Source organism: Eschrichtius robustus, chromosome 1 (genome assembly GCF_028021215.1).
Source record: "Eschrichtius robustus isolate mEscRob2 chromosome 1, mEscRob2.pri, whole genome shotgun sequence".
NCBI classification, from domain to species: domain Eukaryota; kingdom Metazoa; phylum Chordata; class Mammalia; order Artiodactyla; family Eschrichtiidae; genus Eschrichtius; species Eschrichtius robustus.
The window spans coordinates 197,056,930-197,081,645 of record NC_090824.1 but is presented as its reverse complement, the minus strand read 5'-3'; the positions used below and the strand labels follow the sequence as shown (position 1 = coordinate 197,081,645).

Genomic DNA, 24,716 nt, shown 5'->3' with positions numbered 1-24,716 from the left:
GAGCTCTTCCCTCTAGTAGAGTGCCCAGCAAGGCTCAGAATGGAGGCTGTCCTGTCAGCTGGGTCCTGGAATGGGGGCACATAAAACAGAACCCCCAAATCAACCCAGGTGACAGTGCAGTTAGAAGCCAGTCTTTGTTATAATGCCACTAAGGTTTCACGGCTGTGTGTTCACAGTACAACCCTGCCTACCCTGTCTGATAAATGGAGGGAAACCCTTAACGCCGCTGAACACGTGAGTCAGAGGCAAACTTAGAGATCAACTAGTTCAGGTTCCTTCTACAACTGATAAACACGAGGTCTGCCGTTAAGTGACTTGTCTGATCACAAAGTAATCACATGGTAGAAGAATTTGATGGAACCATCATTATCCTCATGGAATTCTAAATTACAGAGGGAGTTATGTTCTAATCTCTAAACACAGCTCTGGGATAGACTGAACTGGAAACATATGAATAAATTAGCAATAGGCCAATCCAGTCATTCACTCAACAAGTAATGGTGGCATTAAGCTCCAATGCTGAAAGGTACTGGGAGCTCCGAGTCATGTGGTAAAGACTAATCAAACATCTCCATAAATGGACCGGAAGTTCACAAAAGTAAATTGCTAAGAACGATACTATGGGAGCATGTAACCGACCTCTCTTAATGGGTAGATATCTAAGCAAGTGACCTTGAGAGGAGATCTGAGAGATCACTGGGAGAGTACTAAGCCAACCCGCAGGGGAATAATGTTTCCGTACATGGGATAAATGAGGAATGATCCTGTTGTTGGAGGGAACCTGAAGGCTTTGGAGGAACAAAACGGAGGCAGGGGCCAGATTACATAAGGCCTCACAGATAAGCCACTTCAAGAGCAATGGAAACCCTTTACAGGTCTTTCGCAGGAAGTGACACAATGAGATTTCAGTTTTCAAAGGACGCCTGGTTGTGCTAAGAATATCAGGGAAGCAGCAACTGTACTCTTGGGAAGACCTGTTAGGAAGGTACTGAAATCTAGGCAAGAGATGTTAGTACCCTGAATTAGGGAAGTGCCACTGAAGATGATAACATGTGAACTATTTAGGAAATTAAATACCACTACACTGGAATTTTTATTCAAGATATTTTAAACTCTTGCTAGCCTCTCTGAACTTTCATCCTAGTTCTCTAATTTCTCCACTCTGATTCACAGTAAATCCAAATACATTAAACTGAGTGAAAAGACAGCATGACACCAACATGATACGGCTGGCATAACACATTTATGTCACGAGATACCTCTCCAACAGGCCCCAGAAGCACTTTAAAAAGATACACATATTACATTCCATTGTTTCCCACATGGTAAGGCAGGCTACTTAGTGAAAACTTTCTAGACCAGAATCTTAGAAAGCACAGATTTTTAAAGTTCAAATGTAAGATTTATTCCAGGAAGGACTTAAAATGGCTGGGTCCAGAAATTAAGGGACATTATAGTTTTAAAATTGGCCTCTGGCTAGTGATCCAATGTATAAGGCACCCCTGAGAAACAGTTTTAGATATGAATAAGAGTTAAGGTTCAACTGAGAAATTTTACATGGAAAAAAACCAGGCCTAAAAATAGAAAGATGAGGAAAAAAAAAAAATGTTAATCCTATCACAAGCATTTCTTTCTTCTGTCCATCTTCAAAAAAACAGAACAAAAATGTTTCATCAACTACAAAAAGATAGGAAGAATTTCTGAGGTATATTCCACAAAATCACAGCCTAAAAGTTCAGACGATACATAAAGTAGAACTCAACAGATGTTTTTAAATGGTGGATGGAAAAACTCAAGACAAAGGAATCAAGGAACATATTTTTATGGAATTGATTCTATGATACTTCCTGGTATACAGAAAAAAAAAAAAAAAAAAAGATGGCTTTTATTTCATTGGAATTGCAATACAAAGGAAAAATTCACCAAGGCAAAAAAAAGTTCATAAAGAATTTTCACAAATAGTGTCAAGATACCACTACGATAGATGAAAAGGAAAATTCAAAGACGGTGATAAAAACATAAGTGCAACCAAAATTTTGGTTTTCAAGCCACTTTCACATCAGAGAGAAAGAATTTTAATGTAAAAACTTACTTTTAATGTAAAAAACTTTAATGTAAAAATGTTAATGTAAAAACTTTCGGTAAAATAATTGATTTTGATTTTTGCATGATTCTACCTATATTTACTTCAAATGGGGGGACGAAAAAAGAGATGACTTTCCAGGAACTCAATGTTAGAAGTTGGCTTACACAGTTTTGTTAGACTCTGAGTGATAACGTACAAATTTACCCAAAGTAAAAATAGACATTTCTGATCTTTACAACAAGGACTTAAAACGACTGCCTCAGATTATGGTTTATTTACCACATGAACTCCAAGCTCCTTAAAGGAAAAGACATGTCTGTGGACCCCATAATATTTAGCATTATACTTTGTAAGTATAAGTTTACAAATATTTGATACATCAACACCACATAAAATAAGTGCTTTTAGCAGAGCATTTCACAAAACTTACTTCTGGAAAGGCCAAGACATTTTCTCTGGCTTAACATTTTGGATTATTAGAATGTCTCATGTCCCTCGCGATCGCAGAGAAAAACATGCAAAGCCGTAGCTTAAATCCTACTTTTACTAGCCTACTCCAAAAGCTCAAAGGCAGGTAAAGCAGGTAACTGACCACCATTTTAGAGTGCAGATAATCATAAAGTACACCTAGATTTTTCCAGAACTATATAAACACTGATTAAAGAAACATCTGTGCCAGAACAGTGTTAAGTTTCTGAGCTACAACAGTTTCTGCTTTCAGAGGGCTTCAAGTGCAATGAAAGCAACAGTCATATAACTGAATTTGTTCTCTAAAACTCCCGGCGAGGTCACTCGGGGAGGTAAGTCAAGAAGGGCCTCAGAAAAGCTGAGTAAACGTGGGGCCCGGAAAGGCACGCGGGGTCAGGGGGCGCAGCGAGCAGGCGCGGACGAGAGGAGCTGCAAGAGCGTGGACCCGCCTTACCGAGCAGCCGGCCTCCAGGCGGTCCAGGCACGTCCTGGTCCTCACACCCTGGGGCGGCCCTCCCGCCGTACCAGGGCGGGCCTGTGTGACCCGGGGCTGTGGCCCAGGTGATGGCGGCCACGCCCAGGGCGCTCCCGAGTCCGAGTCCGGCGGCGCGCTCCCACCCGCCTCCGCACACCTGCTCCTGGCCGGCCAGCTGGGGGGCGCGGGGCGGGCAGGTGTCAGGCTGTGCGGACACGCGGGAGGGAGTCACAGAGAGGCCCGGCGATGGCTGCAATGCCATCAGCTTCTGCCGACACCGGGCCACCCGGTGAAGTCGCTCCCAGAGTCGGGACCCTCAGAAGCCGGGACCAGTGTCTGCTGCCGTGAGCGGCTCAACTCTGGGTAAGCAGTCACGCGGCAACGGACGGCGCGCACACACGTGGGTACAGAGTCTCACTGACTAACACAACCCTGAACTGCTGGAGGGGTCGGGCACGGGGCCCCGGTCTCCGAGGACAGTGTCGGGGAAGAAGCTGCTCATAAAGCCCTGTGGTGTTTCACGGGGCGAGGCGAACGTCCCTGGAAGCCAGAGGAAGGGGTCTCCCTGTCAGCAAGGCGCACACAGTTTACCGACCCTGACCCCGAGCCCGTCAGTTCTGTGAAAAGTGGAAAATCCACCTCACGAGCTGGGTGATTTAGCTACTGAGGAGGTTTTCCACCCTCTGAGGGCCGGAAGCCCTGCCTTGTTCTTCTGCTACACATGGTGGAAATGAGACGATGAAGTGAAGAACGTTACAGAGGAGCCAGGACTCGACGGTTTGGACGATATGCCGTCTCCCCAGACTGAAGACGGGGCTCAAATCCAGAAATGGATTCTGACCCAAGATCAAAGCCAGGGCTCCGACAGAAAAACGCGGCCTAAAAACTACGCTGGGGGAGTGACGAGAAAACCCTCTGTTGAGACCTCCGAAAGACCCAAGATGGCGTCTCAGAGTGCTGTTCGGTCAGACAAAAGGCCTGCTAACCAGAACTACGGGCTTCAGAGCTTCTCTCGGCCGTGAGGAAGCTTAAGGGCGTTGCCTCAGCGGGAGCTCGAGGTAGTAAAAGGCTTACCTCAGAGAGGTTCATGGGTGTGGCTTTTGGCTAATGGAATAAAATTCAATAGAAGACCAATACAACGCAGGGAAGACCCACAAAGCTTTTAAAAGAATTATATAGACAGAAACATTAGCAGCTTGACCTAATGGAGACAAGAGACAATACAAAATGAAAAGAGGCCTTCAGAGTCCTAAAAGCAAGTTAAGGGCTTTGCTGGCAGGAAGCAAGTTAAGAAAACCCAGTAGCAAACAGGTTCTACCTTCCTGAAAAGGGAAGGGTGAACCAAATGCCCAAAGGGCAAAAGTGACACCTTGCGTGAATTATACCCAGGAGCTGACACTCAACCAAGGAGTTACCATCATTTTGCCTGACTGGATTTCAGAAATGCTGTGGACCAGGGACTCCCCTCGAATAGGAACGCTTTATAGCGGTTATCCCAAGCCTGAGCCAACACTCTATACTGGTGGTGGCACAGGGTGGGAGCAGATGTCTCTAGCTTCACAGGTTGAGAGGAATTTGTACCTGAGAAGCTATACGTAATGAACTGCATTTGAGACGCCTCAGCTGTACCTGAAACCAATCTGGATGAGACCCTTATGCTGTAACGGGGCGAGACTTTTGGGGGCTCTGGGAGGGGGGAGGGACAACATTCTGCATGTGGTCAACTGCGGTAGCCAGCCTCCAATGATCCCTGTCTCCTGGCATGCACAGCCTTGTGAGGCGCCCCCCACACTTACCAGGGTTGGTGTGTGTGACCAACAGCAAGAGACAGAAGTGACGATGTGTAACTTCCAAAACTAGGTCACAGGAGACTGTGTGTTCTCCCTCTCTTTTGGACCCATTCCTCTGGGGGAAGCCTGCTGCAGCCCTACTGGGCTGCTGTCCCAACAGCTTTGCTGGGACTCTGTGAAAGACCCGGGGCCAGTATCACCCACGTAAGCTGCTCCTAAGGTTCCTAGCCCTCAGAAGCTGTGTGAGAGAGTTAAGCGTTGGTTGTTTCAAGCTACTAAGTTTGGGAGTAATCTGTTATGCAGCAACAAACAACGAATACAGGGCTGAAGGAGGGGAAAGGGGAAAGACTGGGGATGGAGGCAGCGGTCACATCCTGCAGGGCCCAGGGAACCCCACTGAAAGGTTTTTGCATTTTATTCTATCAGAAAAAGGAGCAATTTAAGAATTTTAGATAGCAAAATAACAACCAGACTCACACTTAAAAATATCATCCTGACAACTTTGAGGGGGGTGTAAATTTGAAAACTAGAGTAGGGAGACCAGTTAAAAAGCAATTATAAACCTTTCAGAATTAGAGTACATTCTAATCTTTTAACAGAAATTCTTAGACCCAGATGCATGGATGTACGTGAAAGAGCAGCCTCAAGAACTAAAAATCTGTACAGCACAGAGAACTATATGCAATATCCTATGATAAACCATAATGGGAAAGAATATATTTTAAAAAATAATGTGTGTGTGTGCGTGTGTGTATATATATATATACACACATATATTTATATATATATATATATATACGTACACACACATATATATAACTGAATCGCTTTGCTGTACAGCAGAAATTAACACTGTAAATCGACCATACTTCAATAAAAAAATTGATTAAAAACGTCTAAACATTTTTTAAAAACAGAACCAAAAATCACTAAAATGTACAGAACCTGTTAAAAAGTACAGAAAACGATTTTTTCCAGCAAATTCTTTGAAACACATTTCATACATCTGAGGCTGGGAAACCAAGCATGTATTTAAGTTGAGAAAATAATCCATTTGAGTTGACTTCCTTGACACGACTTAAGACCTTGTTTTTTGATACCTTGCTTATTATCTCACATTCTGTCATAAATACAACTAGATACGTATAAAAACCATACCCACTATCAAAACACTCCATATCAAAAATCATTTGCGGGGCTTCCCTGGTGGCGCAGTGGTTGAGAGTCCGCCTGCCAGTGCAGGGGACACGGGTTCGAGCCCTGGTCTGGGAGGATCCCACATGCCGCGGAGCAGCTGGGCCCGTGAGCCACAACTACTGAGCCTGCGCGTCTGGAGCCTGTGCTCCGCAACAAGAGAGGCCACGATAGTGAGAGGCCCGCGCACCGCGATGAGGAGTGGCCCCCGCTCGCCGCAACTAGAGAAAGCCCTCGCACAGAAACGAAGACCCAACGCAGCCATAAATAAATAAATAAATAAATAAAATTAAAAAAAAAAAAATCATTTGCTATCATGGAAATCTGTTGAAATTTTAAAATCCTATCTAAAAAACACATTTCCATCCTTCAAGGACAAAAATTAAACTAAAATAATAAGTAAAAAAGATCCGAGCACTTACTATAAGTAAAGCACCATGCTATACACTTTACACAGGCTCATTTCATTCTCATACCACACTTAGAGAGACCTGGGGTAAATATAAGTAGCACAGCCAGAACTTAGCTCGTGTTCTGAACCCAGCAGAACAGCTGTTTTCAACCCTGTCAGACCCAATGCTCCCTTTTTTCAAATTACTCCACTCTTCTACTTATGCACGTTTTCATATAATCAATCCAAGGATCTAACTGCAAAACCAAGTAGAAATTAAAGGAAAGTTAAGTTATAATAAAATACTATGTGTTTCAACATGTAAATAATTGGGATATGTACCCAGGAAGACAAAACGAAGTAACTACAGAAGCTTACATGTCTACAGAGAGCTAAAAAACCAGACTTTTTGCAGGCCTATACTACTGTTGACTCAAATACCACTAACAGTGTTGATAAAGTTATTACTATGTCCAAAACGGTAACAGTGACTGCAAAAGTTCTCAACAAAATAAAGTACAACATTCCCTTACTTTATACACAGTTGCAGCCCTGGAAATTTTAGCGTATACCAAAACTATACCAAAAACACTTTACAAGTAAAATGGAATTAGGTTCTTGACTGAGATAATCTGTAAATGGAACCTCACCAACTGGAATGTTCTGTGGGACAGTCAAAAAGTCAAACAGGCAATTTTTTGTTTTGCCAGGCTGTCCTCTGCGTGGTGGCACTTGCATTGTTCCTGGCCCGCACAGCACCTCCCCCAAACCTGTGACAATCAAAAACACCCCCCCCCCAATTTTCCAGAATGTTCTGAGGGTGAGCGACTGGTGCAGTGTCGAGAAGCACTGCAGAGGAGGGAGAGTTCTCAGGCGCGCAGTAACAACCGTAAAGGCCCATTTCCTGGGTCCTGAAACAAGCGTGCTGTACAAAAGCTCTTCTCTGTACAGATTATTACACACCTGAGCGGCAGGAGTGACCGGCCTCGGCGTTCATCGAGCCACCAGTGTCTGTCTAGTGGGGCCGCCCGTCCTTTGGGCTCTCACCCCACCCCCAGCGGCAGGAAGGTATTCTGAGCCACCTGTGCCTCTGAGGTTGGCTGGATAAACCCCATCATTCTTCACATCCGTTACCAACCGAGTTCACGACTGGACAGCATCACTCTAGCTCTTGCTACCGTTCTGATCTAATGTCCCCTAATCTGACCCAATCTTCTGCTCTTCCCCACCCTCCCGAACACTTCCACTCTGTTCTCTAGAATAAAGATGTATCAGTAAACTCCTCTTCACAGTCTCAGCCTCTTTCAACGTTCCCTCACCCCCTTGCTCTATTTTAAGCCTGGCAGTGTCTTCCAGAAACAGCACTCCCTGGAGCCCTTCCAAGCAGAAGCTGTGTATCTTCCCTCGTCCCACACACTTACAGACGGGCTAAGTGTTCTCCTTGCCCCCCACTGCCAGGCCACACCATTTCCTCTCCACTGTCCTTTCAGAAACCCTAACCCCTCAGATGTTCACACCCTCACTCCCTCTCCCCAGAGCTGCCGTACCCACTGTGTTGCTCAGTCAGAGCTCACGGTCTTCTTCTCAACTATTCCCACACGTTCGGCATCACTGAGTAACGACGTCTACGTGGACGATACACCGCTGAAATCGAAACTCAAGCATCTCACTCTTTAACTGGCACCCTCCTGGCTCAGGCTCCCCCAGTTCCAGCACGGCACCCCTCCCCCCGCAGAGCCATCCCGGTGTGTCCGACCACTTCCCCGGTCCGCACCAGCTCCCTGAGGCCTTCCTTTCCCTGCTTAACCAGTTTGGATCCCAGGTCTATCATGATCATCTACCTCACACATACTTTTAATGCCCTCATCCCTCTTTCCCCCCTTTGTACTTGCTGGGCAAACCTCAACCCTAGAAAAACCTTATTATATACCTACTTTATTCTTGAACTCAAGGTGAATGCTTGCATTCAACTGCCCAAGTGAGCAGACTGGTCTCACTTCAAATGATCACAAACCCTGAGCCCCCAGCTAGCCCATCAGTCCTGTTACACTTCTCTAGCAGGTGAGCTTCCCACACATACCTTCGTCTCAAGGCCCCCCCTTGCTCTGAGGTGATGATGTCACCTCATACTGCATAGAGGCAATAGAATCATAGGATAAATTCTCCACCCTCCCACTGCCAACTCTACCACTGGTCATATCATACTCTTCCTTACTTCTAAAAAGGAAAAAGTACTTCTGCTTAAATCAGTGACCAAGCCCTCCATGAAATCAATCCAGGAAAAGATAGGAAACAGTTTTTAGGAACAAAGTCCTCGAGTAGGAGAGGAAATAGGATTATTTCATCCTTTTTAATGGTATTCCAACGATTACACTAGTTCTAATAACTTATTTATCTACAATAGCCATTTTAACATTTTTGTCTACTAACTCTATTACCTGGGTATTTCTACATCTCTTTCTGTTGTTTAACTTTTTCCTTAGTTATTGGTTAGATTTTCCAGCATCTTTGCATACCTGGTGATTTTTTTTTTAATTGGATGCCAAACACTGAGTTTTATGTTGTAGGATCTTTTAGTATTTCTCTAAACATGGTGGGGCTTTACTCTGGGACACAGTTATCCGAAATTAGTTGGCTCCTTTTGAGGCTAGTGTTTAGTCTTTATTAGGGTAAGTCCAGAACAGTTTAGTCTAGAGCTAATTTGGCCCTACCACTAAGGAAATGACCCTCTGAGAACTCTTGTCTGATGCCCTCTGCATTAGGAGGTCTTTCCACTCTGGTCACTGAGGACGTAACATATTCCCAGCCCTGTGTGAGCTCCCAGAAATGTCCCTCCTACTTCTTTCCAGGTGCTTTCCTCCCCCACCCCCCACCAGACAGGCTCAGACCAGTTTTCGGCTAGAGACTCCAGGGGACCTCTCTGCAGACCTCGGTGCATCTCTGGTACCTAAGCCTGAAGCCACTGTAGCCTCCCCAAACTGAATTCTCTGCCTCTACAACTCCAGGAGGTTGGCAGGCTCTATCCGGGGCCTCCCCTACCTGTGCCTGTAGCCTGGAAACTCTCTAGGTAGTGGCCGGGGCAATGGAGGACTCAGCTTTGCTTCCCTCTTTGCGTCTGCCTGAACTTTGTAACTAATTTTTAAAAGAAATGATTTGTTGATGCCCCCAATCCCCCTCAGCTATTTTTTCAGTGCCTCTTCCCAGCACAACTATTCCAAGGAGTCGTCTATACTTGCTCTGACCCTTTTATTTATCTTTCAGTATTTCTTCAATTCCACTCAGGCTTTCCTTCCCACTATGCCATCAAAATAGGCCAATGGCACATACCTAATCAAATCAAACGGTCACTTTCCCCTCACTCATCTTCTCAGTGGACGGACTTAACCAATGTCCTTCCTTCTTGAGACACCTTTATCCTTTCTTCTTAATTCTCTAATAGCTCCTCCTCTTCTTGAGCCTTAATGCTTTAAAAACACCTGTAACCCAAAGACCTTCAAATTTATCGTACAGCCCATGACTTCTGAATTGTGCACCTCTAGTGCAGACTGCTCTAATGCTTACATTCTTGCGTATCCAGCTAAACACAAATGAGTAAGAGGCACTTCAAACTGAGTAATAAGTCCATCCTTTATATACCCTCCCTCCTCCAATTTTCCCTACATCAGGAAGCAGGGGCCTAATCACCCATCCACCCAGCTGCTCAAGGTAAAGATCAGGGATTAATCCTTGATTCTTTCTCTCCATCTAGTACACTCTAATCTGTCAGCCAAGTTCTGTTGGTGCTACCCTCAAAATATACCTCAAGTTCATCCATTTCTCTTCTTCCCCCCCACCACCCTAGTTAGAGCCACTCTTGCCCGTACGACTCATTCTGCACATGGTAGTGAGAATAACCTTGAAAAGACATACATCGGATCATGGCACTGCCTTGCCTGAACCTCTCTAAAGGCTTATTACTTGACCTCAAAACACCCCAAGCTCCGTGTAGTAGCCTGCACCGCCTCACCAGGTACGCACCCCCGGCGGGGTCCTCTGCGCCCTCGCACTGCGCAACCCTCTTCGCCTCCCTCTAGCACGCTGGCCTTCAGCTCCTGGCCTGGGCTCCCTGCATCTGCAGTCTCTCTGCCTGGCATGTTCTCCATGCAGCCCTTCGCAGGGCTGGCCCCTCCCACTGCAAGTTTCAGGGCCAGCGTTCCTTGACCCTCTACACAAAGACATCTCTGTCCTCCTCCTGCCACCTGAAATTCTATACGGTCTTGATCCACCGCCACTTTCATTCATTCGCTTTTTGTCTCTGTTTTCCCATTAGAAGTCAGTCATTCAACTAAACAAATACTGAACACTTACTATGTGTCAGGCACTATTTCAGGCGCTGAAAAAACATCAGTGAACAAAGCAAACAAAAAGTCCTGCCCTCATAGAGCCTAGGTGCTAGAATATGAGATCCATGAAAAAGGGAACTGCTTGCTGACTGTCGGATCCACAGGGCCTAGAAGAGTCCTTAGTTCACTGTAAGTGCACAATAAATATTTGCTACAAAAGTGAATGAAATTGGATTTATCTATATTTTCTTAGTCTTTGTACAATATACCTCAAAAATCTTCACTTAGCCATTAGAACAATGATCAAATTCTTGCTTTAGACTTCAAAACAGCCATATTTATATTTTGTTTCCCCTTCAGACTCTTATTATCTTATAGATAAAGCACAAATTTGCAACCATCAATACAGTATTCTGATTCTAATTTCAAACTCTCATAACAATAAAAGCATTCTGTGACTACTGCAACCGACTTATATTCTTTAAGTGCTTTAAAACATAAGCCTTCTAGACTAAACTGGAACCAATTATCCATGCATCCAGGTTACTTACTTCTGTGTAAACTGTGTCTATGTAGAGTGCAAATGAAGCCATCAACTAATTAAAGATTTAATGATTATTCTATAAACACATAAAATACATAAGTTAACAGACCTAAATGCATTGGTAACATAATATGCTCATTACTACAGGAAACTATCACGGCCCTACTTCATCTTGCAGTTAAGAAAACCCGGGTGTGTGAGAGCACGCAAGCACGCGTGTGTACACACAGTCAGAAGCTGGACGAGGTCTTAGCTCTAGTAACTCCCAGCTTGATGCTTTTCCCAATTAATAATTACCTAAATTTAAAGACACAACTTTTCACAACTACATCATACGACTCTCTGAGGATAGACAACACATCTAACACATTTATACCAGACAATCCTAAATACAAGGGATTGTACAAATGTAAGTAGTTTTGAACAGCAACAAAAAGCAAGGCCACCGTGAACATTCACTTAGTATTTGGTAATAATGAAATGCATGTGTACAGCATTTTCACAGATACCGTCTGACTCACTCCCCAGAGCTATACCTCCCACATAAGGTAGGTCAGGAGAGCATTGGCACATGAAGAAACTAAAGTTCATCCAGTAAGCTTAAGTGACTTGTCAAATGCCACAAATGCCGAAGTACCTTCCTCTCAGAGGATATACAACTGGTACTTGCGATTCTAAGATAATCAAAATAATTCATCCCAATATAGAAAGAAGATTTGAACCTCTAGTAAATCACCCACAGGATATTTCAAACCTCAGTTTACCTTTGCCCCTGGATTTACCCTAAGGCTGCGTTGTACTTCTTCAGCCAGCACTTGCCATACTGAAGGAAATTCAACCAAAATGATTTGCTTTAATAATGTGTTGCAAAGCTCAGCAAACTGTCACCATGCGTATCTGAAGCTGAACCAACTTCTTAAGGATAACCTCCATGACAACAAATAATCGAAGAAGGGCTTTATCTTTTAAAGAACTGATTATATCCCTACTCATTAAAGAGACAACTCAGACCATGGGTCGCAGTAGATTTATTAACAGCACGTTTGTTTTTGGTTTTCATCTACCTACAGTGGGGCTGGTGGATGAAATTCAATTCATACATTTAAAGGTGCAAAGTTAAGTATCCACTCTGCTTAAAATACTGAAATTGCTCAAAATCATTAACTATTATCAGAGGCTTTAGCAAATTTGACCAAGATAATAGGCAGAAGTCAACAGTTAGCTTCAAGTAATTCACTGAAAAGTAGTTCTAGCAAGTTGTTTAAAACATCTGAATCGCTTCTCTTCCTGGTGATTTCCCTGTAAATTGATTTATTCTTACAGAGGAGTTATTGTAACGTATTAATATAAGTCACACTTCAAGGGTTCAAAAGCTTACTTTAAAAGTAAAAGACACTATCTAGTTCTGCCTATGTATTTCATACTTTCATACTGCTTTTGCACTTGGAAACTCAGAAGTCATTTTATTCCCAAATTACAATATAAAATTCTCATTTCCTTGTGGGTTGTCTTCTCCTAAGAAATAGAATCACAAACCATACCATCATTCCATTATATAAAATGCTACCCTCTACTTTAAAATTATGTTTTAACCAATCGCTGATAACAAGTACCCTTAACTTTTCAGAAAAATGGAATCCCACAGTCAGAATCCACACCTTCATCTCTTGCCATTATGTACGTATGTAGATCCACATACATCTTCCATCTGTTTCTCTCCCACTACTACTACTACAGACCACGATATAGTAGAATGCAATATACAGACTAAACTAAAACCTAGTCTTAGATACTATTAGGAATAGCTAGTTTAATATTTAATCCTAGCCACAAATTCATGAACCCGTAAGCACAGGTTATTATTCCTTATTTACAAGATTTAAGCTCTCCTGTATTTAGATGGCACTTTTAATTAAGTCCTGTTGATTAACAGAAAGAAAAGGTAGTTCTGCACAAATTCCATTACAGATCACAAGCACCCACAAAACACCATTCGACACGTAAGCCCATTAGTTTTCATTACTGTTTTATAAGAAAATGAAGTCTAAGTACAAATGGTACTAATCCAAAATCTTAAATATCAAACAGCACACCGAAACAAGAGCTAATATTAACACTTTAGGCACCAGGCCCTACAGTTTTCAAGAGGCTCCTTTTGTAGGTAAGAGTGCTCAGTCTTCCCGAGTTGCCGATTAATTTTTCAATTTTTCTTCTCTGATTAAGTCTATGTAATAACTTCCATACTGATGAAACCAAAATGACTGTTGAAATTTCTAGAACGGCAAATCTTAACCTTGGGCTTTCTGCCTTTATCAATACCTTGAGAAACTGATGACAAATACGAATTTTCTCCCCAGAAAAATATACTGTCACAAAACTGTATATGCGTATCACGGGAATTCACTACTTCTAGCATCATTTCCGCATAACCCTCAGAACCCAGCTGACACACTCAAAAATATCTTGGGCAGGATAGAAAGTTGGAACTAGACTTTATTATTGCTTCTCAATTATCTTTGACTTTAATTATTTGCTACTTAATGGAAAACCCCAAATATCCTCAATTCCTTTCTAATTCAAACTAGCTGTAAAAATTAAGCTTTGCTTCTAGTACAGTGGCGACTTCACATATTTCTTTTCACTTCCAATGCAGTGGACAGAATGGAGGAATCTAGATTAAGGACTAAGAAATCTTGGTTTACAAAATTTTAAAGGAAAAAAGGATTCTTAGTTTCTTTAAAAAAAATGAGAAATTGAACTTTTAGACTTATCACTTAAAGTGATTTAAGCTTGTTTTTATAAAACAAACTAGATTTTTATCATTTTGAAAGTGTAGTGCTTAACTACTTTTCCTCTGAACAGAGATATGTACGTATTTCCACTTTAACCCCTAACTGAAAACAAAAAACACCTACCTGTCTACTTTACAAACCTGGTTTTCATAACGTTGTATACTGGCCACTAATGAAGGATACAGTTTGAAGAGAGGAAAGACAGGGGTATTGAGACTACATGCCTGATTAGAACCCTATTAAAACCAGGTGTTGGACTGCGATGGCTGGGCCCGACACCCCACAGTCCCAAAGGTGGCTGCGTAGGGCAGTAACAAGGCGGTATCATCATTGACGTTCTAATCACCGATGTCCTCCCCGTCCTCCCCTTCGTCTGGAGAAGCGAGGTTAAGCCTCCACCCCTTACACTGAATGGAGTCACACACTCTGGCATCCCAATGAAAACAGTTCAACTACTAGAGGAACCAAGCAGCTCCACTTTGTTGAGTATCACTTTAAAACCAACTTTTTCAGAATGTCTTTCCTAAAGTGAGAAGTATCCATAAAGGAAAACGTAAAGCTCCAACTGTAACGAAAACATTCAATTGTACTGATATCTTGGGAAAACTACCCTTTCATTGAAAGGTGAAGCCATGGCACTAAGTAGTATTTCAACATTTCTAACCTTAAAGATTGTAATCTTAAAATTAAAATGTTAAAAAATTATAATGGGGCAACCTCTGCCCCCCCCCAATGTGTTTAAATTAAGGTACTTATTTATTTCATATTTAGAGCTGACAGCCTATTGATTTCCCATGATGTGAAAATTACTTGCTATTCATTAAATCAAAGCCTTTATCAACTGTTGCTTTTTGATGTAGCAAGTTACAATGTATCCCATTATACCAATTGAGACACTGAATCTCTAACATCTATGTCTCAGTCAAGTCCTTCAGTTTATTACAATCTGGAGTTATTTCTCAATCCTCATCAAAAAAGGACTAACAACTAAGTTCTAAAGTTGAGTAAAATTCATGTTTGGAGGGGAGGAGGGGACTTCTACTTAAAGTTGTTTCTTAAAAATTAAGAGGCATTTCTAATTAAGGCAGTGCTTTCAGCTTATTATATTAAAATTAGTTAAATGGGAATATTTTAATAAGTGTTATTTTCCCTGTGTTTAGACCTAGCATTTCTGCCACGTTTACCACAGAAACAAAATATGGTAACAGTTAGCAGGTACAGTTCACATGACAATTTTCCAGATATATTTGATCATAAAATGCCTTCTTAATGAGGTGACATATATGCAATACTGTCCTCATCTAATTATGCCCTATCTTTCATGATCAACATAGGATTACACGTTTTCTAAACTAGACACTCAATTCAGGTTCTAGATCGCTCCTGACCCTGACGTGTCAATAGGAGGCATAAGTTCGTCTTTATAAGAAGCACATCATTCTTGAGCAAATTATCAAAAAGTGTGTTCTTCTCAGGCTATAACCCGTAATTCAATTACCTTTATTTGTGCTTGGTATACATTTCAGGGCTAACACGCTACTTTCAATCCTGTGATCTACAGAGCCTCCTCCCCCCGCCAGCACGCGCCGCAGGACTGGAGAGCAGCTGTTTGCCTGGGACTGTTTACATTCTTCTGTTCAGTTCAGTGTCTATTCCTGAAGTCTATGTTTCACTGGTCATAGTTTTGGTTGGATGTGAAGTGAAACAAATTCTACACGGACGATGGGAAAAGGTAGTCTGAAGGGGGAAAAAAAAAAATCCCTCAAAAATAGGGACTCCGCATGTTAGAAAACAATGAACTACAAAACGTCAAAATCATTTCAGTGAACAGAAATGATCCGTAAAAACTTCATAAGCCTTGATACTTCAGTTGAGCTCAGCTCTGATTTCAGGTTGGGGCCCTTGGGACAGTCCAAAGTGTTCCGAGGAACAAGAGTTCACTGAATTTCTAAGGTGTGCTGCAGTGGTATCTGTTCTTATCAAAGCTCTCCCCTTTCTTGGCTGCAGAACAGGAACTACCAATTAATTTCCAGGGCAGTGTTACCGTCGACACCCCAACTTGAAAGTATTATCTGGAAAACTTGGAAACAAAAATAAAACCAAAAGACGAGATTCTGCAGTCACAAGTACTTTAATTCTTAAAAACAAATCACTTATTTAAAAATAAACAAGCGGCACCATTCTACTCTGCCGCTGATACAAGTGCAACAAGTCGAGAGGTGGTGTCTCACAGGCAACGTGCTAAAGGTCGGGACCGCGCTGGACAATCTCAACTACTCCACACGCTAAGACACTACTCTCGGAAGGAACATGCGACGGTCACCACTATTCGACTTTGAAAGGTCAAACAACCCAAAGAGTTTAAACAGCTTTATTTTTCGAAATCGACATTACAGAGCAGGATTTCTGCATTTTAAAAATTCTTACAGCACCAAACACAGGTATGACAGAACGATTTTCCGCCACAAAACTGTAGCACCAATCCAGCGACTCCTCGACTTCCTGGAACTGTCAACACACTGCCCCCTGTTTAAGTGGCTGTACCTGAAAACCAAGGTATGCAATTCCTTAGGGTGAGAAGCCATCAAGCGACCCTGCCAAGGACCTGGGGGAACGAGGGGAAGAGCCTATTATCCGTGGGTCTGAGCCCAACTTCCACGAGCGGGGAGAGACGCAGCTGCGGTACGGCGTCCGGGAGCCGTCGACACTTACATGCCGAAACCCCCCCAACCGAAACACCTCCAGGTTAAGATTTCTAGGAAGGGGTTCACTTAACCTGAGTTCGGTGGCGGGTTAAGAAAGCCCTCTTCCAACAGGTATATCTCTTAACACCTGCTTACATCGGGGCCTTTCTCCCCTAGCTCGAGAAACCCAGCCATCGGGCGGACTCAGGTTCTATTAGGAAAGCAACTAATAACGTTACAGGCTCCAGAAGAGCCACGTAGTACCCCGCCCCCCAAAATCCGCAACATATTCTCAAGGATCAAAGGAAAAGTCAGGAGGAGGAGGAGTCGTCCGACCAGGTAGGACTGGGGAGGGATGGAGGCACAAGTCCCACAAAGAGGACGCAGCACCTAAGTCGGCTCCGGGCGGCTCGGGGGCCGCGACCTTCCGCGGCAGGGCTCCCACCGCCCCCGCCCGGCCCCTCGGCGGCTCCACGTGGGCCGCGCCGGCCCCGCCAGCCTCCCCGGCCGCCGGGAGAGCACGGCCCCCAAGCGCCCGGAACCTGCGCTGCCGGCGCCGGCGGCGCGCGAAGGCCGAGCCGGCCCCAGAGCGCCACCCAGCGGCCCGCGGAGAGGCCTGCAGGCGGGGCCTCCGCGGCCCGGCCGCCGCATCCCCCGCCGCCCGCCCGCCCGCCCGCTCCCTCTCCGGATGCACAAGGCCCAGCCCAAGCACTCCGACCACAAAATGGCTGCCGGCAGCCTCGTCACGTGACCCCTTTGTGCCTTGCGGGCGCCCGAACTCCGCGGGGCCCGGGTCCGAGGGGCCGGGGTCGGCGGGTGGCACGAGAGGAGGCCCCGCCGGGCCGCGGCGGCCGGGGGGGGAGGCCGGGGGCGGCGGGGTAAAGGCCCCGCCGGCGACGGGAGTCGGCGGCGGAGAGAAGATGGCGGCCATTTTGTGTGGGTCTGCGCTCCGCCGCCGCCGCCGCAGGCAGCGGAGGGAGCGGGGCCCGGCGGCGGGTCGGGCAAGGGAGTTAACACGTACCGACTCCTCTTCCTTCTCCATTCCGGTGGGCATCTGCGGCACGGCCCGGTTTATCGAGGCGTATTCGTGCAGGTCGGGCAGATCCTCACAGCGGAAAACCGGCAGCGGCTTCGAGGCGTCTAGCGCCCGCGCCCGAAACGACAGTTTACTCATCTCAGGCGCAGCAGATACCTCTCCGCTCTGGGGAAACGGCCCCGGCCAGCGGGATCATGGAGAACCGGGGGTTCGGTCCCCACTCGCCCGCCGCTGCCGGGGACTGGAGGGGCGGAGCGCGGAGCCCGCCGTCCGGGCACTCAGAGCCGCCGGGAGGTGGGAGGCCGAGCCGCTCCGCTCCTCTCTCGCTCGCTCTCCTCAATACGCCATGGCCAACATGGCGGACATTAAAACTCCACTGTGCGCTCTTCAGCCAACCCCAGCCATTCCCCACACTGCATCGCGCAGCGGCGCGGGCACGCGGGGGGGGGGGGCGCGGGCTCGAGGCCGGGCGCCGGCACGGAGCGCGCGTCCCGCCAACCCCCGGCGCCCGGCCCCGCTCCCCGCGCCGGGCCGCCCGGCCCCCGCCCCCGCGGCCGCCGAGAGGCCGGGCCGGGACGCGCGGGGCGCTCGGACGCCGGGGTCCACGGCCGGCCTTCCCGCCCCGCGCGCCCGCTGCCCGCCGCCCGCGCTCGCTCCCGCCCGGCGCCGTTGGCTGACAGGCGAGGGTGCAGGGAAGCGACCGCCCCTCGCGCGCCGGCTTTCGGCGCGGCGGCGGCTGCCCGGGCACCTGTCACCGCCGGCGGCCCGGCCCGGGAGTGGGAGAGCGGGCGTCCCCAGCCCGGGCCGGCGCGGCGCTTCACGTCTTATAACGAAAATGCAGACGGCATTCGGAGCAGGATGCTACTTTGCGGGAACTTTTACCAGCCATTATCTTTACGTCTAACGAAACTCTGGATTGCATTTGATGGGCTCCGCGTGGATCCTGGGTCAGTTCCCATCATTGCGCTCCGTGTAAACAGGAGGCGTCCTACGTTGCTCCAAAGTAGGGTTTTGATGGGGTTTTTTTTTTTTTTTTTTCATCCTGCATTTTATCGACCCGCACTCTTTTACTGTCATCGAAGCAAAGGGAATAATTATTGGACACCGTAACCTTCAGGGAAAATTTTTTTAAAGCAAGACACTGTTCAGAATTTGAGAGCCGGATGATTTTTCTACACTGGAAGAAAATGCTGCTTCAACATAGCCATGGGTTGACACTTACCATTTGTCCTCTGAAAAACTTTATACAACTGAATTATATGAAGACCTATAGTGCTCCTGTCAAACCAAAAAGAGAAAACTTAAAAAAAAAAAAGGAAAAGATGTATTGTTAGAAGAGATTTAGATGGATGTGATGGCTACCATGTGGCTTATATTACACACGAAAATGAGTATCCAGAGAGCTCTTTGCAGTAGAATATTTTATAAATCCGAAAGACTGTTGCGGTGGGTTTAATAGGTTTGACAGCAAATTTTCAAATATTTGCCGAGACACAAAAATGTCCTGTATCTCCACTTTTCTCCCCGGGGGATACCTAGTAAAAATAATCACTATTCTTAAATACTGGATTGGATGGGAACTGTTATCGGCTTAAGGCACAGAAGCAAAGTGCTGTCTTTCAGGCTGGCTTCGCTACCACCCTCTGGGGTGGGGAGAAAACAGATTGCAGGTCGCCAAAATTATCCTCAAGCTCTAATACTGACAGCTCACCTCCCATGCGGCAGATGGACATTCATCTACATGTCCTATTCTAAGACGATGCATTTATTCATTCAATGAGCAAACATTTTTTGAGACTTCACGGCCCTCTAAGTATGCTGCTAATTACTCAGCACCCACAGGACTCCCGGAGGAGATTACACGGTGGGAGCAGGACCGGTGGATGGCAACTGCCACACCTGGGGTAAGTGTGAGGGCGAGAGCTCAGGCTATTTGGAAACAGGCAGGAGTGGCACCCAATCCGTGGGGAGTGAGTGGCTCTAATGAAAGCATTCAGGAGAGGCTTTTTGGAGGAGATGATATCGGGGTAAAAACTGTGTAGGGTAAGTATGGGTCAAGGTTGCAAAAATGAAGAGAAGAAAGGTATCTTGGGCCAGGGGAGCAGCACGTGGGAAGACCCAGAGCCCGGCGAGGGTGTGTCACATTCTGGGATCCTCACCGCACTGCGGACCGTGACACTTAATTAGCCAGGTTGAACAGTTCTGAAAATGCTGGATATTAGTACAGTAAACCTCGCCAGCCTGCTATATTAGATTTCTGAAAATCCTAGTAGTAGAATTCGGTTGATTGAGGAACCTAAGAACTAAAATAGAGTCTTAAGTCATGAGTGAACCACCAAGAAAGTGAATATAAAAAATATATAAAACCTTCATTAAAATAACAGCCTATTGATAACATTCTCCATATCCTACACTAGTAATAATGGGCACTATACAACTAAGTTCCTTGTTCTCTAGAAATTCTAGACTCACCCTCCGTGGCAGTTTCAGAGACATGCTTACCAATCAAGCTTGCCTTTTGCAGGTGATCTGCCTGCCGAGAGACATTTTCTTTCTACCACCGGTACCCATCCAGCTCAGTGCCCTGGATTTCTGACTTGTAGGTCTTACTTGGTTCCCACAGACCCACAGGCTGGAGTCCCAAGCCTCTTACATTCAGTTCACTTCCCTCCCTCCTATGGGGCAGGAGTGCAGCAATAAAGGCTCCGGTTTACTTTTCCTCAGCATCCTTTATCCAACCAAAAGGTCCCTTGCAAAAATGGCTAATCCTGCACTGTCTTTCACTTTTTCTATTCCCAACTCAAACTTCCCTTTTTTTCTAAGTACCCCCAACAAGAGTGAGATGAAATTCGCAATGTTGCAAAAGATACATACTAATGTAAAGCTGTATATACTAGCCTTTCCCCAAAGGGAAGCTTTTGGTTGGGAAGGAACTTGCAGTATTTAAAATAGTTTTCATTCACGCCACAAATCTTTATTGAATAAGTAGGCAACACACAGTACCATCATGGCGGGGGATACAAATAAGATCCTGCTAAGGGGTCACCCCGTTAACAAAATGACCAGGACCAGGCAGGATGGTGGCATGCAGTGCTCTGGGAGTTCAGAAAGAAGGCAGTCAGTTCCAGGTGGGTTGATCAGACATTATGGGGAAGATAGCGTGTGATTTGGTTCTGAAGGATGGCTAATATTCCAACTGGTAACGGGAGTGAAATGGTAGAAGAAAAGGTCTTTGTGGGAGAGGGCAACTCTATGGACAGAAAGCGGGGCAGAGGCACCTGCCAGGTGTGTGTGGAGATGAGAAGGTTGACTTGGCCAGGGTTCAGTAGGAGATGATAACAACACAGGTATAAGATAAAACTGGCAAGAACTTGGGTGGAGGGAGAAGGAGTAGAAAGGAAGGAGACATATGTTTTAACAGTAATAATAATCACTCATAAGCTCATCACCTTGAAACATGATTCATTGCGATTGATTTCACATACGAAACGTCTGCTTAAACAACAACGAGAATATGTCAAATGCTAGAGCTCCGACGCTGCACTTTGCTATATATGGTAAACCTGAAATACAGCTCTGGATACTAGTTTATGCCCAGTATGTGCCCAAGTCCCATTAAATGCTCTTTGAAATTGTTTCTAGGATTTGCCTCCTTATTTCCTTTCCCGCTGTCTTCACCGTCACCTCAGCTTTCATCCCATCCCACCTAGAAACAACCTCCAAGTCCAAGTCTCCTTGATTTCGCTCCTTCCTTCAATAAGCCTCGATGAAACTCCTACTTTATAGGCGACGGGGCTACCGCTCTCCTAACAGTGGCTGCTGGGAACCAACGGTGGCTTGTCGAGGCTGTGGGTCCCTGGGGATATGAAGATACAGAACAGACCGCCCTTCAGGCATTCACGGTGCGGTGCAGGCCCCCAAATCAGTAAGCCTGAAGCCCCATTTCCATCTGTATCCTCCCTTCCCCAAGTCACTGATTGATTTTGCTCATTAGCTACGGCCAATTTTTCTTTTTTTTTTGGCATGGTTGTCGAGGCCTCATAATTTTGCCTCACTCTCTCCAACATCATTTCTCCTTACTGCTTAAGACAAAAAAGCTCTTCACTCTGGATTTTACATCTCATCACCAGCTTTAGAAATCGGCCAAGTTTTTCCTGTCTCCAGGTTTTTTCTTTATTCCTTTCTCTCTATTCTCCCTGTCCAGCTTCAGACCATCTACTTCTAGCTACTGAAATGCTACTTCACAGGAATGTTTTGAAGATCAAATGAAACAATCCATGTCAAGCATTTATACGGTCTCCGGTCCACAGTAAACATTCAATAGATGTTAAGCTACTGTTGTTATCCTTCAAAATGCAACTCAGTGATCTTCCTTCATGAAATTTTGACGGCGTCACTTCTCTGGGTTCTAATTTCCTAATCTGAAGAATGAGTAAGTAGTTAGGTGAATTCAAAATAATTTTTAAGCCTTCGTCAATCTTTCTCATCTCTGAACTCCTATTAGAGTGTTCAATCAGTGAGAACGATAACTACCACTTATCGAACGTTTACTGTGTGCCAGGCAGCGCAGAAGTACATTTTAAACGCATCATCTCACTTAATTTTCAATATCTATGAGGTGCGTCCTGTTAAGAGAGGTTGCAAGTCCTGCCTCTCAAAGCTGGTGAGAGGCAACGCTGAGACCAGAATCCCTGAGGTCTGACTCCAGAGTGGAGCCCCAGAAACCAGATGATAAAGTGAAGTGAGGAGTGAGCTGGGAGTGAGCCGAGAGAGAGGCTTGGCAATCAGGGCAGGAGGAAGAGAGAAAGAAAGGGGGACGTATCTGGCCACCAGTTTCGTTGTTTTTGAAGGTGGGAGAGATGTGGGCATGTTTGTTTGCTGACAGCAAAGAATCGTGTAAATGGATTAACTTTAGGACCGACTTCCTCTGAGGTTAAATTCTCAGAGAAGAATTCCAAAGAAGATAAACTCTCATTGATGGGACAATAGATTAAAAATAATAATAATAATAATAATAATAAATCCTGATACCAGTTTGGGTAGCAGGAGTCCAGATTCCTCCTCCTTCAAGCATTCAACAAATATTTCCTGGATGTTTACAGACAGCTAGGCAAAGCTGTTTGTGCAGAAGAACAATAATAAACCAGACATGATCCCTGTAGCCTCACAGAGCTAAGAATAAAGTAAGATACTGCGTTTGTATTTACTTGGGAAATGTGCAATTAATCTCTTTAAGACATGTGATGCACAATGATCTCAACATTAAAAAAAAATGATACAGTGCTCTAGTTGAGAGCATTGTGCAAAAGTACTAAATACATCTTCACCTGCAGTAATCATTTTCCTTCACTTTCTTTTTATTTTCATAATAAGCTATAAAGAAATGGCATCAAGTAATTCTTCCAAAATAACATTTAGGAAAATAAAAACTGGAAGCCCTTTAGGATGTGTTGTATGTTAGAAAGTAAATGTTGCAATTGCGTTGCAGCATATTTAATAGGGTGTCACAGAAGCAATATCTGAACTGCTGATTTCTCTACAGAGTTGATTTATGCATTGGATTCAGTACATAATATTTAAGAACTATGTTTTGTATAAAATAAAAAAGTTCAGAATATATCCAGAAACAGTCTGCCTCTACCTTAAAAGAATAAAAGGCGAGGGCTTCCCTGGTGGCACAGTGGTTAAGAATCCGCCTGCCAGTGCAGGGGACACGGGTTCGAGCCCTGGTCCGGGAAGATCCCACATGCCGCGGAGCAACTAAGCCCGTGCGCCACAACTACTGAGCCTGCGCTCTAGAGCCCGCGAGCCACAACTACTGAGCCCACGTGCCACAATTACTGAAGCCCGCACACCTAAAGCCCGTGCTCCCACGCACCGCAACTAAGAGTAGCCCCCGCTCACAGCAACTAGAGAAAACCCATGCGCAGCAACGAAGACCCAGCATAGGCAAACATAAATAAAATAAATAAATTAAAAAAAAAAAGAATAAAAGGCAAATGATTAATCCTAGCAAACTACAGCAGGACAGACTCAAAATTATTTCAATTTAACTGTGTCTCCAATATACATGACTGAAACCAAACAGGTCTGTCTGAGAATGAGTTAGAATTTTTAAAAATCCACAGAATGGTTCCAGCAGTATTGGGGTTAGAAGAAAAAAAGAAAAGATAATGAAATATGATACATCTTATCGTGTAATGTAAAATCCTAAATTTATAGAAAACCTACTCCTAGCACAGCAAGGATTTTGCCAATATTTAGACCACCATCCTGCTCGGGGTGGGGGGCAGGTGGTGATCGGTTAAGTCTGACCATTTTTAGGCCTGGCCTTTCGTAATTCCCAGGTCCCCTAAATCATCCGATCTTTTCCTCACCGTCCTGGTGGGCAGCTGATGAGACCTCTGTGGCAGCATTTTAATGAGGACACGACTAGATGCAGTTCGGGAAGTGGTGGGACTCATAAATAGGAAATCATTTGGAACTCGAACAGTAACAATTTAGTACTTGAGAGGAATGTCATATATTCCAACAATTAATTTTCCAGAAGAATAAAAGTACATCTTAGAAAATAAGAAAAATTGAAAAAAAGTAAACCACATATATTAAAAATATGTATTTCGTAGTATTTATCTAAACTGGATTATGTTAAATTACTGTTTTTTTAATAAATTTATTTATTTATTTTTGGCTACGTTGGGTCTTTGTTGCTGCGCACGGGCTTTCTCTAGTTGCAGCGAGCGGGGGCTACTCTGTTGCGGTGCGCGGGCTTCTCATTGCAGTGGCTTCCTGTCATTGCGCACCGGCTCTAGGTGCACGGGCTTCAGTAGTTGTGGCTCATGGGCTCAGTAGTTGTGGCTCGGGGGCTCTAGAGCGCAGGCTCAGTAGTTGTGGCGTACGGGCTTAGTGGCTCCGTGACATGTGGGATCCTCCC

General features: G+C 45.0%; 1 protein-coding gene across 5 annotated transcripts in view; it reads right to left on the bottom strand.

Moving 5' to 3' along the window:
• Window positions 1-24,716, bottom strand: part of EPC1 (enhancer of polycomb homolog 1) — a 93,099-nt gene that overhangs the window by 48,660 nt on the left and 19,723 nt on the right. For 4 of the 5 annotated variants that reach the window (XM_068562168.1, XM_068562170.1, XM_068562169.1 and 1 more), the window contains exon 1: window positions 17,768-18,186. The exons of the other annotated variant lie outside the window; for it this stretch is intronic. In XM_068562168.1, coding sequence (XP_068418269.1) covers window positions 17,768-17,920 — 153 coding nt within the window. In that variant the 5' untranslated portion in view covers window positions 17,921-18,186. Of the gene's footprint in view, window positions 1-17,767; window positions 18,187-24,716 lie in introns of those variants that run through there. 5 annotated transcript variants of the gene reach the window in all.